At 39.4% G+C, this 14,557-nt stretch overlaps 1 protein-coding gene across 5 annotated transcripts in view; it reads right to left on the reverse strand.

The window, feature by feature from the left end:
• LOC139131687 (Na(+)/dicarboxylate cotransporter 3-like) overlaps positions 1 to 12,947 on the reverse strand; it is a 31,983-nt gene extending 19,036 nt beyond the window's left edge. The window contains exon 1 of one of the 5 annotated variants that reach the window (XM_070697860.1): positions 8,039 to 8,165. In XM_070697860.1, coding sequence (XP_070553961.1) covers positions 8,039 to 8,146 — 108 coding nt within the window. In that variant the 5' untranslated portion in view covers positions 8,147 to 8,165. Of the gene's footprint in view, positions 1 to 8,038; positions 8,286 to 11,709 lie in introns of those variants that run through there. The other 4 variants (XM_070697858.1, XM_070697857.1, XM_070697862.1 and 1 more) reach the window with 4 other exon arrangements.
• Between the last annotated feature and the right edge of the window lie 1,610 nt (positions 12,948 to 14,557).

A 14,557-nucleotide genomic window follows, 5' to 3' on the forward strand; every position in this document is an offset into this window, starting at 1 on the left:
TATTAACCGACAATGATGACGAACAAGTGTTGGTTTAAGAACTACGCCTTGCAATAAAGGTTAGGCATGAGAATCCTCCGTGAAGATATAACGAAGACGCTAGTTACGATTTACGAGGATGTTTACCAAGTCTGGACAAAAGAAGAAAATATTTGAATTACACTGAGAGAATGATGAAGGTAGTAAACACTTAATGAAGGAACATGAGAATTTCACGTGATGGGCAGTAACGTGTGACTTTCAAATATTATATAAATGTTACATTTAAATCTAAGATCAAGCTGTATTGCTGCTAATGATTGGATGTATTATTTTATCATATGATCAACGCCACGCCTTAAAGATGACATTTAAAACCCAACTTTAGAATTAATACGAGGGAGGAATACAACTGACAAGGAAAGAGGAATATAAAGGACAGGGGCACGAGGACAGAACGACCAACGAATAACTCAAGACATTTAGATAGTGGGAGAAGAGCATCTTGGGCGATGGCATCTGTCAAGCTTGTCTAACCAGAAATAAAGTCTATGTATAACAAACGTGTCGTTCAGTCAAGACTTTGAACATTCTAAGTAGCTCTTAGCAGGCCAAGACAAGTTCACAGCTCTTAGCAGGCCAAGACAAGTTCACAGCTCTTAGCAGGCCAAGACAAGTTCACAGCTCTTAGCAGGCCAAGACAAGTTCACAGCCCTTAGCAGGCCAAGACAAGTTCACAGCTCTTAGCAGGCCAAGACAAATTCACAGCTCTTAGCAGGCCAAGACAAGTTCACAGCTCTTAGCAGGCCAAGACAAGTTCACAGCTCTTAGCAGGCTGAGACAAGTTCAAAAGCTAAAATCAACCTAATACCAGTAGGTACTATGAGTAGTGTATTAGCGAGTTTTAGACACAGACCTGACGAAATCTCGGAGAGAGACTTGAACGAGTCACGTGCACAGACTAAACAATTGCATACACTGCAGCATTTGTCAAAACAGCAAGCTGCATAACATTGAACCAAAACGTGAAGATTTAAGTTGTTTGATGATTTAAGAGTACCAAGTTACTTTTGCATTTAGGAACTCTTGTCCAAATTCAATTCACACTATTAAGTCTACTGTCAGACTAAGACCTCATTTAACAATAGCCGTATCTTCTGATAATATTTTCATTATTTTTGTAATTCTTCTTCTCAGTCCAACAGTACATCTATGTTTGTAATCAAAGTACAACGTCAACAGCAAGCAATACCATATCCGGATTTAAAATCAACTGCCAAATGTAACATTATACAGCGCACACAATAAATTTTTTCCTACTATCGGAACAAAAATGGAATACGTTAAAAAACTTGAAATTTAAGACAGCTTTAATTTCCGATGGAGCCAGTTCAACTTGACCGACGATAAAAAATGTACAACACATCTATAGTATAGCATGGGATTCCGTGACGCCTCGTCCTCAATGTTAGAAAATTAAAGTCGTTTTTATGGACTCGGAGTGAAAAGTTGCTTAAGGCATCGATGTCTGCAGTCCGCAAAATCGTAAAGTGGTTAAAAAATCAAAGAGGAAAAGCGTATTTTTGTACACTGCATCACGGAAAACCGCAAGTGTTTATGGGTACTCACTGAGTGGTTCTCCTTCCCCACGCCGCTACCATTACCCAGTGTTAGTGACGCACTTGGCATTGTAGATCTACAATATTAGGTAAATCTTCCATGAATGGAACCTTTAAATAGGATATTAAAAATGCACCTGTTGATTCTGGGATAGGATCATCCTTCCCAACACATCTGCCATTTGCTTCAAATTGGAAAATTTGTGCGGGGACATGTGACAACAGACTGACTCGAATTTATTTTTTTACTACTGCAATTTAATATTTCCTCATAAAACAAACAGACTGTTTTCGTAAGTTGAGCCATCCTGTTTCGGGACCGTTCAGACCTTTTCAATGATTTATTGACATTTTTGTTTTTAAATGTCGACTCCAGTATCTTATTACCAATGCATGTGGAGATACACAGTACTTAGTTTGTCAGCGTTAACTTAGCCTGCACATGTGTAGACTGTATTGTTGTTGTTTATACGTAAAGACATTGTCTTTGTAAGCCAAATAGTAGGTGCTCCAACATGCTTTTGAGTAAAATGAGAATTTGCAATCTACGTGCAAAACGAAAAAAAGTGAAAAAAACACCACGTTACAGCTACTGGTCCTTTAAGTGGGTCAACACTCACATACCGATGGATGCATTGGATACAACTTCATAAACTTGACCTTGATCACCAATGTCTTCCACTCATTAACATTCACGGGGCAAGACAGCTACGGCTCATCCCCGAGAATGCAACCGAGAGCATGTTCTGATAAATAAAGTTTAAGTGTGTGTTTTTGTTTGTTTGGTTGGTTGGTTGGTTGATTGGTTGATGATTGGTTGGTTGGTTGATTGGTTGGTTGGTTGATTGGTTGGTTGATTGGTTGATTGGTTGTTTTTTTAAAACGGCTAAGGTAACGGTTGTGTAATGTAATCAGAGAAATAGTTATCGGCAGGGTTCATATTTGGCAAATGCTTCAGTGCGGTGTCAAGACACAATCGGTGCCCCTAGCAGCCCGACACAACCGAGTAAGAGTTTTTACTTTTTCCGATGAGAGGTTTTGGTGTTCTCCCGATTGTAATGGAGGTAATCAAGACCATTACAGTCGCAGCCAATCTGGTTAAAATCAAATGTAGAGTACGGTGACGTCTGTACTTGTGCAGTATTCTCTAGCGGTCGCCCATTAGAGGCGATCGCAAGAGAATACCGCGTACGCGTAAGTAGACGTCGCCGTACTCTACATCTGCAGATTGAGTCGCAGCACACACTCCGATAAATTCTTGGAAAGTATTAGGAAGCGATGCCGCACGATTAATAACTCCATGGACGTTCCCTCCGCACGGGGGTTCCGTGCTCTACGGCAGGGTAGAGCGGTCACGTTCACGGTGAGGGGGCTGGAGGAATTCAGCGGGCGGTGGTTGAAAACTTTTGAGTATAGTAGCGGAGGGACTTGAAAGTTTTGCTCTGCCTATAGAGGGGGACCTGAAAAGTTTTTGGTTCCTTTTTTCACGATTCAAAGGTTTGTTGGGTAATTTAATGGAAATTTAATAACATATTAATGTCATCCAATTGTTCTAATGTTAGTAATAATTAAACAAGATCTAAAACAAAGCCTTATAACATAAATATGTATTAGGTGATAATTGAATTTGAGACCGACTAAAAGTCACTTGTCAATGATAAAAATGCGCAGTAAATATTGACAGGCTATGTTGGAGCTGAATACTGGACAGTCCAACATGCTTGTAGGGGGTAGAACAAGACTGCAGTTGTAAAAACTGAACAAAATTATTGTCAAAATTATCAAAGTCAATACAGCTACTGTCCTGCTTCTGCATACCGGCAGTGACAGAGATAGCTCCGACTATGAAGTAGCTGAAGAAGAGTTCGGGTCATGTGACGCTCATGACAGTGAAACATACTTGTACACAAGATCAGGCCAGAAAGCAACACATGAAAGACCAGGAAACTTGAAAATTATCAGGGAATTTTGAATACTGGCATATAAGAATAACCAAATATTAGAATAAAAATATGGGGGTCATGCTTGATTTTCTAAATTTTCACATTCTCATCGTAAAATAACACAAAAGTAAAACTTTGTACGGTAAAGAACCTAATTTACATGAAAAAAAATGTGTGACTAAATGGAATTATTTTAGTTTAACCAAATTTGCCATTATTGCACCAAAATTTTCAGAGATTAGAACACCAATGAGAATAGATTAACCTTCCAGTATTGTCAATGTTGTAAATCTTTTATAAGTAGCATCTAATGTAGCCAGGAATTCACAATTTGCATACTCGCTCATGACCCTAATTTGTGTGCTCTTTAGCATTGACCATTAACCTGGCCATAGTTGGATTAACTCAAGTCTGCTTTGACTGATAAATCACAAAAGACCACTGCTTAAAAATGAATCAATGAACGAACTTGCCTTAGGAATATGGCTTTACAAACTGCTAATAACAGGTAGTGTTGAATAGCTGCAATGAAAACTGCCTAATACATATTTATTTTTTCTTTGCGTGTATCCCTGATAAATGTTTGGCTATTAGATAGTTTGAAGGGTTCTGAAAAATTTTGATCACATAGACGTGGGTAACTTCAATTGTGAGGGTATTGAGGGAGATCTGAAAAAAAGATTTCAATCACGTTCCTCCAGCCCCATCCCCACCGTTATTTGTGAACGCAGCCGTATCGAACCAACTTTATGCAATGTGCTGGGGAATTTAACCTTGCGATTTCGATTGTTGCTTTATTCGCTGGGTGAGTACCGTCATTGTGTACATGCTGATCTTTACCAGTGCGGAATGCCTTTTTTTACAAAGAGGCCATTCAGTTCCTCTCCTTAATTGATTTAATGTATGTTCAAGTTCGACAGTACGTGTGTTCTTTCAAGCAGGAGAGGCTTATCAAAGGTTTAAACCGGCACAGCGCTAAGTACAAAATCCCTTCACCGTCCCTAGCCGCCGAAAATCACAAGTGATTGTTTGCCAACGGATTTACTTACCCATTTACCCGAGTACTGATCTTGATAAATTAATGAAAGGCCCTAAAGTTAAATTCCTCTTTGCTATGTTTACACCCCTGTAATTTAATTCATTATTACAACGTTATAAATTTAATATTAAAGTAATAAATTGAACCTGATTTATGACTACAGCTCAATATACCCGATGGAGGAAAATTAATTATTTTCGATCTTCAGTACAAACAACAAGACGGATTTTTTAACTCCAAAGGCTTCAAAGTGAACAGCCAGAAGTTGCAGACAAACCTAGCATGAAAAGTCGAGTATCCGAAAAACTGTCTCCAAGACAAGTTCTTCCTTCAAGCGCTAAACTTTGTACGGAAGAGAAAACGTTTGATTGACAAATTAACGAACTCTGTCCGCGGAACCATCCGATGTGTTATCTGAAGGTATCAAATCAAATTTCATAGTTTCAGACAAGAAATCTCTCGGTCACGAATACTGACAATCCACGTACTGATTTGACCAAGGTTACGATGAAACAACAACCCCCTTCCCTGTAATCTGAACAGCATGGTGACCTTGCATGAGTCCAGGAAACTTGGCCAAGGATAAAAGCTAAGGGATATTTAGAAACCAGATTGACCCCTCGTGAACAAAACCATCGTAAATGCTGTGGTTAATGTCTTGTATGTGTTCGACATGACCACTGGCAAGCTATAATGTAATCAGAAACAACCAATAATGTCGCGTTCTCTGCATTATTTTATTGACTGATAGCACGTGAGTTACAGTAATATGATTTCTGCCGCAGCCTGTTTTTACGACCAATATTTTAATTTTCTCCTCATAAAACATAATGTTTTGGTAATTTGCGCCATCCTGTTTTGGGAATGTTCTGACCTCGCAGTGTTCTGTTAGGTGTCACGGACCGACCTGGCTATAGGGACACTAGTTGTAACTTTGAATGGGGTGTCTCCGAGAGTCGGAAGAAGCCAAACCGAGCTAAAATGAGCAAAACCGATCTGAAAGGAACCAAAACGACCAAAAACTACTTTTTAAAATATATTTTAAAGACGAGCCTAAACGGATCCACCTGTAGAATATATTTCGACCAAAAAGATGTATGATAATAAGACCGTTCACAAAATATCGTACATCGTACGCTTCAGTATCGTCCTATCCTAATCGCGCTTACATTTTACCATTAACGTAGTTTGGTTTCACTGACTGCAAAGCACTTTCGCCGTGTGGCATGAAGAGAAGGCAACTTCCGTTACGCATAGAGTCGATTAATTACACGATACGATTGCGTCAAAATTGTTTGGGTTGTGGTTGCTAGGCATCAGGCTCTAGGAACATTACGGTGAGGATTCTGTGGCGGCAACTTTGGAGGAGGATAAGGCATAACTGTCAGGTGTTTAAGCTTTACCACAGGAATTCATGTTCTAAAGTGGGCGAAATAGATCTTGTATTTGCCAACTTCAAGGTTTTGTGGGGACAAGATATTGTCGAAAGCAGATCAAAACATTGGTTGTGAAACCGGACTGGTTTCAGAGAGCATGTAAAAGCTTAACGGCGTAATGCGCACCTTCAAATAACCCACGCTGGTATCCAATTTTAAGATTCTTTTTTAAATTGTGAGATTAAATCACATGTATGTGGTGAATAACACTCACGGTGCATAATATCACGGTCCCTCTATAGAGGGACCGTGATATTATTGAATTACTGAGACAGTTTTTCCCGATAAATGCTACTTTATATTCGGTGAATTATCCCATTGTTGACACTCTTATCATGAATGTTATTTTTAGAGTTCAGTTCATACTTGGGTGCGCCTTACAGCGAAAAGCAACGTTAACATCAATATTTCTACGGGGATTACCAGTTATTCATTTCACGTGTCTGGACCTTTTAACCTGATGGATATTAGCGTATTTCCAGTGTACGTGAAGGCCACGAGTAACCCGTAATCGAAGGTTATAGCGCCAGCTATTAAGCCTGTGAGTCTGTCTGATTTGAACCTTCAATTGGTAGGTGTAGCCGAAACTCGATGTTAAAGGGATTATTCCGCTTACGCCACTTACACTTGAAGAGCGGGTTTGTGAATGTCAAATACTTAGCCACAGTCACCTGTGCGTCTATGCGTCCCATAGACGTGTGTATATATGCCTGAGAAGTCTATGGGGCGCATAGACGCAGAGCGGAATAGACCACAGGTGACTGTGACTTATCCGAGGGAAGGTGTTACTCAATCAGGATTGGGAAGCGAGCGGGAATACGAACATGTTACGGATTGGATAATTGTGTCCTATAGTCACAGACAAATAGAAACACACACTATTTGTCTGTGCTATAGTGTCCAATTCTTGATCAAACTGACAAAGGTAGACGATCTACGGTTGCATCCTGTGATGACTCGACAGAACGAGTTGCTTATATGCCTGTTAATTTTGTAACTTTATCGGCAACTTTTTTAGCATCAGCGCGAAGGGAATTTTTTTCTTGCGCAAATGCAACTTTCGGTAAACTCACGAGTGTACAAAGAACGGGATTAGGTTGGTTTTAGGTTGCCGATTGAGGTGGTAAAAATATTAGTGGGAAAGGGCAGAGAGGGAGTCTTTTCCTACAGAGGGGGGAGCAGCTGGTCGCTTTCCTGCAGGAGAATGGGAAGAGCGGAAATTAATTATTGGCAGCGGGAAGGTTTACAATCGCAGCGGGAAGGCGGATGCAAACAGGTTTCACTTTACTCTTTGCAAACTTTGATTTCGTTATAAATACCTTGGAATGACATAAGTAATGTAAAACATCTCATGGTTACATTTTTGTCAAAATTTGTAAGTTGACTACCCTTGAGTAGGAAACAGATCTTTGTGCAGACATTAAATCATGAACACCTTAATCTGTGTACAACTTGTGTAGACTCGTTTGACACTTGTCAAGAAAGTGAAGTTTTAAATTTATTCCCCCTTCTTAATGGAATTGAATATTTAATGTTTCCTGTAGAACTAACACAGCTAATGACGTTCACTTTATATTAATAATATTCCGGCGAAGATTTCAGGTAATTTGTTTATATCATCAAAACTTTCGCATGGCGATCCCTGAGTTTTTTATTCATGACTATAAAAAACCTAGCTTTCTGAGTTTGGAGGATTTACCCTTGAAAAAGGTTTTGAGCATCTTAAATTCACCCCCAAAGTTCAATAGGTGAAATTAATTTATATATGAAGAGAACACTTTCGATAAACCAAGGAAATTACCATTGAACCGGCATGTGTGTTTGTTGCGCTGCGAATAAGGTGTCCAAGTGAGACTGGGCTTAGGCCCTGGGCTATGGCCAATTATGAAACGAGGGACCATCTTACGGAAAGGAAAGTACAGCGATTTCAACAACCAATCTGTGGTATAATAGAGTGTAGGGAATGAAGGAAATTAATCAAAATAAAAATAAATTCTGAAAATATGGTAGTTTTATACTTACAGACGTCTGGTATACTATTGGTATGGGCGCGAACACGAGTGGCGTTACAAACGTTATGAGTAAACCCCTATTGACGAGCAACAGTCGAAAGGCTCGGTTCTGCACCATGGTTAAAATCTAAGTGACCAAAAGTGATCGCAGTGTCAGCTTCTTAATCACAAAGGGGGGTGTCACGTTTTACAAACACGCATAATTGATCGGGATCCCGTGAGGTAGCTGTCAGTTATTAGGCTCACGGCCGGGGGATGGGCAGGCAAAATTCAGGGGGTTCATCTGAAAGTTGAAAAGGGGTTGTGTATTTGACACACAGCAAAGTGGAGGAGAGTCACTTAATTTTCAAAAATATTCTATTTCACTATTGTACAAATGTACTGGAAAAAAATCGCGATTCTTCATACGCTTCAAATCCCCCGATAAAACGAAAGTTCTTATGTAAAACGAGAAAATCGCTGACGTCAACGTAATGCGTTCGCTTAACGTACACACACTCTTGCAGATCCCGGATGTTGTACAAGTCAACACAAGATACTAGTATTACACATACCGAAATTAGAAATTAGTCAAATTCAACTGACGAAGAATTCACTTTTCAAGGTAATAGGACATTTTAAATATATTGTCGATCGGAAAAAATAGTACTCGGCACCTTTGAAGGGTGAAACACGCTTTGGCACCATTTTACAAGTGGTATGGCAAACTGATGACGTCAAATCGCCGTACACAAAACACAGATGCCTTGTAATTACGGCACTGTGTATTGTGTACGGCGTTTTGATGTCATCAGTTTGTGGCAATACCACTTGTAAAATGTACCAAAGCGTGTCAATTCACAGTTCACACTCCTCTTTCAACAGCTACATGTACCGTTCTTTTACGCAAACGTAACGAATTATGTGGTATTTCTGTTCCGGATGAACGCGGAACAAGATAGGATTATGTTCTATCAAATCAGATGTGCATTTTATCCATTTCAACGAAAAGATACAACCCTTTTCAGAATTAGAGCGCGAAGCCACTGCAGTGAACTGCAATAAAACTGCTCACACTAATTGGTTTCAGCTGTAGCCAGCTGGCAAAGTCGACAACATTGTATGTCCCATGCAGACATGTACCGTGACGGAGATACGGTAATGAATGGACACAAGAACGTTTGAACTTGTTGACCCCATTTAGTCACCAGATCTGGAAGACAAACGACGTCTGTTCCCGCTGCTCTTATCGTCAACATAAAGTGCACAAATATGTACCAATAGTGGCCGTTGCTATCATGACAAGTGGATTAAATTTTAGACTTTAATTTATTTTTTAAACAGAAACACACACTGGTGCCTAGCGAAATACAGCTCATATATGAACATAACTGTATATAGCACAAACAACGATATTTGAAAATAGTAAAGTAATGCGTACTTGAGGGAGGAGGCCTGTTACCATTATTTATTATCTTCAAAGGGGGGCGCTTACTACGGAGGCTTAATGAGGCCACATCAGGTGTAATTTTTTATTTCATACCTGTAATTTTTTTATTTCAAGCCTGTAATTTTTTTTATACCTGTAACTTTTATTTCATGCCTGTAATTTTTATTTCATGCCTGTAATTTTTTTCATACCTGTAGTTTTTATTTCATGCCTGTAATTTTTTTTTCATGCCTGTAATTTTTTTTTCATACCTGTAATTTTTTTGTATACCTGTAATTTTTATTTCATGCCAATAATTTTTATTTCATACCTGTAATTTTTGTTTTGTTTTGTGACCTTTGAACTCACGAGTACTGATTGCCGCGTTCATCCTGGCTCAAAAGCTGACCTTTCGCCAAAAATTTAGCATTCTTGAATCCAAGAAGTATCTCTATCTACATGCACTACCCGAACACACTCGGAATCCACTCACTTCATGTTTACAATGGTGCAAAAGTTGCTGAAAAAGGGGTGATGACGACAGATCAAGGTATAGATCTTGTGACAGCTATCCACTATATAGCACGGTGCGGAAAACAAGTGTTTTCAGCGTGTAGTGAAATAAACGTCGATTTTGAGGCAACTGAGTAGTAGCACATGTAAACAAGGATATTTGTTGGGTTCGGCAATACCATATTTGAGGTGAAGGTAGGCTTTTGATCCAGGCTGACAGCAAACTGTACAAGTATGTTTAAAGATCACAAAACTAAAAAAAAATTACAGTCATGAAATAAAAATTACATGGATGAAAAAAAAATTACAGGCATGAAATAAAAATTACAGGCATGAAATAAAAATTGCAGGTATGAAAAAAATATTACAGGCATGAAATAAAAATTACAGGTATGAAAAAAATTACAGGCATGAAATAAATTTTTTTTCATACCTGTAGGTATTACTGGTAATGCGTGGACCAGCACCGGTATGAATAAAAAAATTACAGGTATGAAATTAAAAATTACACCTGTGGCCTCATTAAGCCTCCGTAGCTTTCAGTGGTTAAGATGATTTGCCTTTTTTGACATGCACGAGAAGAACACGCCGGCACACCCGGGCCATTATAATTGAATGCTCTCTCACTACTAATAAGTGGGTTAATGTCCAAGCAAGGGCATCCTTGCTATTAGGGATCATCATAGGTCACAATAGCGTCAGGCCCGGTGGATGAACCAGAGGTGGGGTCTGTGAACTGGATTACTTTTGAAATGACTACCCAGGGGTAGGAATGACTAGATCGACGGGAAGTGGACAAGAAACGAGTCTAAAGAGTTACAGGGGCATCAGAAATTATAAATATGAGAAAGACTGTTTTCAAGGGATGGCGCACATGACTTTTAGACTAAAGTGTGGCAACAGACATCACATTTAAATGACTGGTAAGGTATCCCAAACTTTGTTGTTGTGTCTAGATAAAAGCACAACATAAATTGTTAATGAGAAACCGATTTTCCGAATCTGCAGGGGCCAACACCATAGCAAACGAGACGAGCAGCTTTCAGCTACACTTAAATATTTGGGTAAAATATCCTTGCCTCTGTGCCGTATGCGCCTTCACCAATCGAATGCAATTCGAAGATGCATCAGACAAATCTTGTGACTTGACTCCCTAAATTCAACATCGTCATTTACGTCATCATGCCAGCAACTTTGGGTAAAATTTCCTTGACTTGTACACCATGCGCACCTGCGCTGTGTCATGCATCAGATGCATACAGCACGTGGTGCCACGTGATTACGAGATGGCACGTGACGTCGCGGTCAAAAAATGAATCTTGCGGATCTTGAGTAAGTGATCCCTTAAATTTCACATTGTCATTCACGTATTTATGCTCACTACTTCTTATAAATCTGATTTATGAAACTTCCCCTCCCCGACAACAAACACCATTTAGGCCAAGCATGACAATCGCGGGTTAACAAAGAATTGCACTAAGGGGCGAGTGTTCGCTGACTCACGGAAGCATCCCCCCGGGCTATTGTAAGGGAGATACAGAAGCCGGAGGGATATGCGACTGATTTATTGATAGGTTGCCAACTTTCACTTCACTTTCTATAACAGAGCAATTTATAATGACCATTATCGCCTATGAATAAAGTACAGTGAAGTTCACGGTACGCGATGTGCTTTCTTTAGAATGCCATCAGATCCATGGGAATCCGATGTCAGTGTCGGAGGTGAATGAACCCAGAACACAATCTATTAGAATACTCACTGCGACGTACTCCGTCTCTCAGTTCCTTGTTTCGTCGAAGTGGAGTGTCAATCGGGCGATTTGATGAGGAACTTGCCCGTCGCCTTTTCGTAGCCTATAAGTTCGCAGGAGCGACAACAATACCTTGCATCGTGTGTGGTGTACATGCATGTGACCCTAAACGAAACAAGATGAAACAAAAGCAGGAAACGAGAGCAGGCTAACGGGGAATACCCGTCCTGCACTACCTTGAAACTATCGCCTAACTGTAACTGTAAACGTGTCAGATCGAAACAACGTGAATTGAGCACGAACTGGTGACGTCGGCATTTTTGAATGACCTTCCTGTCGGATGTCATTGAATTCCCCGCACGCTATATCAATAGAGTAAAATGTTATTAAATACCTACTGAAATACCACATCCAATCATGCATGTATATTTTGAAAAATGACTAGAGACTGAAACATTGAAAATAAACAAAATTGCTTTATTTCCCGTCTTCTTTAAGCACTGCGTAGGTTATATGTTACAGGATTGTATACAGTGATTTTTGTTGTAAGTTTTATCTGTAAAATTACAACATGTAGGTAATGATGCATTACAAAGATCATTTGGACTGCTTTGATGAGTACAAGTAACCATGGAAACTTGAGGCGTTGACGCTAATGCGCTGGAAGTTGATCTAGAGGAATAAAATGTTAATGTCCGTTGTGATCTGAATTACAGATGTTGGATAATGGACAGCGATAACAACTTGAAAATTAGTTTATGAAATATTGAATATTTACACTGGTTATCGCAAGAATGGGGGAATCGTCTGTTCCTCCAAGGAATAACGGGAAACCAAAACAATATACATATAGTTTTCCATTATTACGTCACTTTGCGACTGTCCCTACTTTTGGATTATCTGTAGTTGGTTGTTTCTTACACTTGTTGATCATAGCAATAAAATAGATCACTGCCCATTGACTCACTTGACGTTGAACATGAAAACATTAATCACTTTCAAAATCGAAATTGGCGTTAAGTAAAATATTAAAACTGTTGGAATATCGAAATGTTTAAGGCGTTGCATGTCAATTTTGAGAAAACGCTCGGAGGAATCGCATCAAATCCGGTTTTGACAAGGGTTTGCGTTGATTGAAAATCTAATCTCGTTTACCCATTCTGCACTGCGGGGAGCTCTCATCCGGCTTCCCCAACGCCTAGCCTGGTTCCCTGCCCACTTTCTTCCGCTGGCTGTACCGCGCTTTTCGTTGGCACAGCGCAGCCAGCGGTAGAAAGTGGACAGGCAACCGGGGCGGCTGGATAAAGTCCCGCAGTGAAGTTTGGGTAATCGAGACAAGTTGTAATCTACTGAAAAAGACCGAAGATAAGACATGTCAAGCTTGGCCGGTAGGTTCTAACGGGCCTGATATATAAATATTTTAAAGTCAAAGGTTCATTTAGATACCATTATACAGATATATTAACACATTAATTCGGGTCTCGTCCAATCCTCCAATATATTAACACATTAATTCGGGTCTCCTCCAGTCTTATTCTCTGAGATGATCCCTACACTACAAATACATTGCATTGTTTTATGTAATGTTAATTTTTTGTACCTCTACTAGCATAGACCGGTTAAAATTTATCGGCAATTACACATCAAAGAAGTCTTCGGCAACCATAAAGCGTTAAATTTTCTGTATTTTGTCTATACAACGTCCCTTCAAAACAAATTGAAAGTAAACGTGTAAAGTGTTACATGTAACATGGAATGTTTTCATTTTGTGTGAATTAGAACGTTTTTAATAGGTAAAAAGGATAAGAAAAATTGTAGGCGTGAAAATTTGAACGGCCGCAACGTGCCAGCATCCTGATTATGTTGTAAAGCTGTTTCTCTTATTTTTGCCTCTTGCGAACTATTTTCTACTCCGGATTACAAACCATTTCAAAATGTATCATCATCCCAAATTTAATAACTTAGTGTATATAATGCTTTATCAGATACGTCGCACCAGGATGCAGTTTTTGCTGTGTCAGGGAGGTCAATAAAACGGCATTCCACCTACAGTCTGTACCACGTCAGTTTGTTTAACGGTGTCGTCTGCACCGACACGTGACATGCGCTTGGAATCGCACATTGTCTACAATGAGTAATTATGGATTGATTTAAGTCTTCAAATCACTCGTGAATGTTTTGACATTTAGTTTCTCATCCTAAATAAAACACCTTTAAAATGTGTGTCAACTTTGTTTTGTATCGCCAGACGGTATTGTTATGTCTAACTTTTTAATAACCATGTCAGTTTTGTGCTTTCCGCATTGAACATACGGTTTAGTAATTAGAAATGGTCCAGGGTCATGCTGTATGGGAGTGATCAAATTTGAGGGCTCGTCGTTGTCAGGCTCGATACATGTTCATTTTTAGGCTCCAGGCTTTTATATACTTTTTTCCAGACTCACCGGCGCATGCATACTTCCTTCCGCACGCAACGTTCACTTTTCACTTGCTCTGCAAAGGTAGAAATTTTATTCTGAAGTGTCAACTCGTCTTCTCTTTCAGACCTTAAAAAGATCTAACGAGCTACCCTTAAAGTCTCTGTTCTTCATCACAGAGTATACGCGAAACCTTCATGACCTCTAAAGGTATGTTTATATTTTGGATGAGCGATTCCATGCGATTCCATGTTTATTTCAAAGCCCTCGCACGTCATTAGTCACGACTGGGTGCTAAACTTACAAATGTTCCGGCGCCAAGATTTGCAAGACTTGTTAGTTAAGGTAGTTCGCGCCTCGAAAGTGAAAGACTTAAACTTTTGCTCAAACTTTCCTTGAAGAATCTTTAAACCTTTCTTTCAAAATGAAGAATAACAATT

The sequence above is a fragment of the Ptychodera flava genome, chromosome 4 (assembly GCF_041260155.1).
Source record: "Ptychodera flava strain L36383 chromosome 4, AS_Pfla_20210202, whole genome shotgun sequence".
Taxonomy (NCBI): domain Eukaryota; kingdom Metazoa; phylum Hemichordata; class Enteropneusta; family Ptychoderidae; genus Ptychodera; species Ptychodera flava.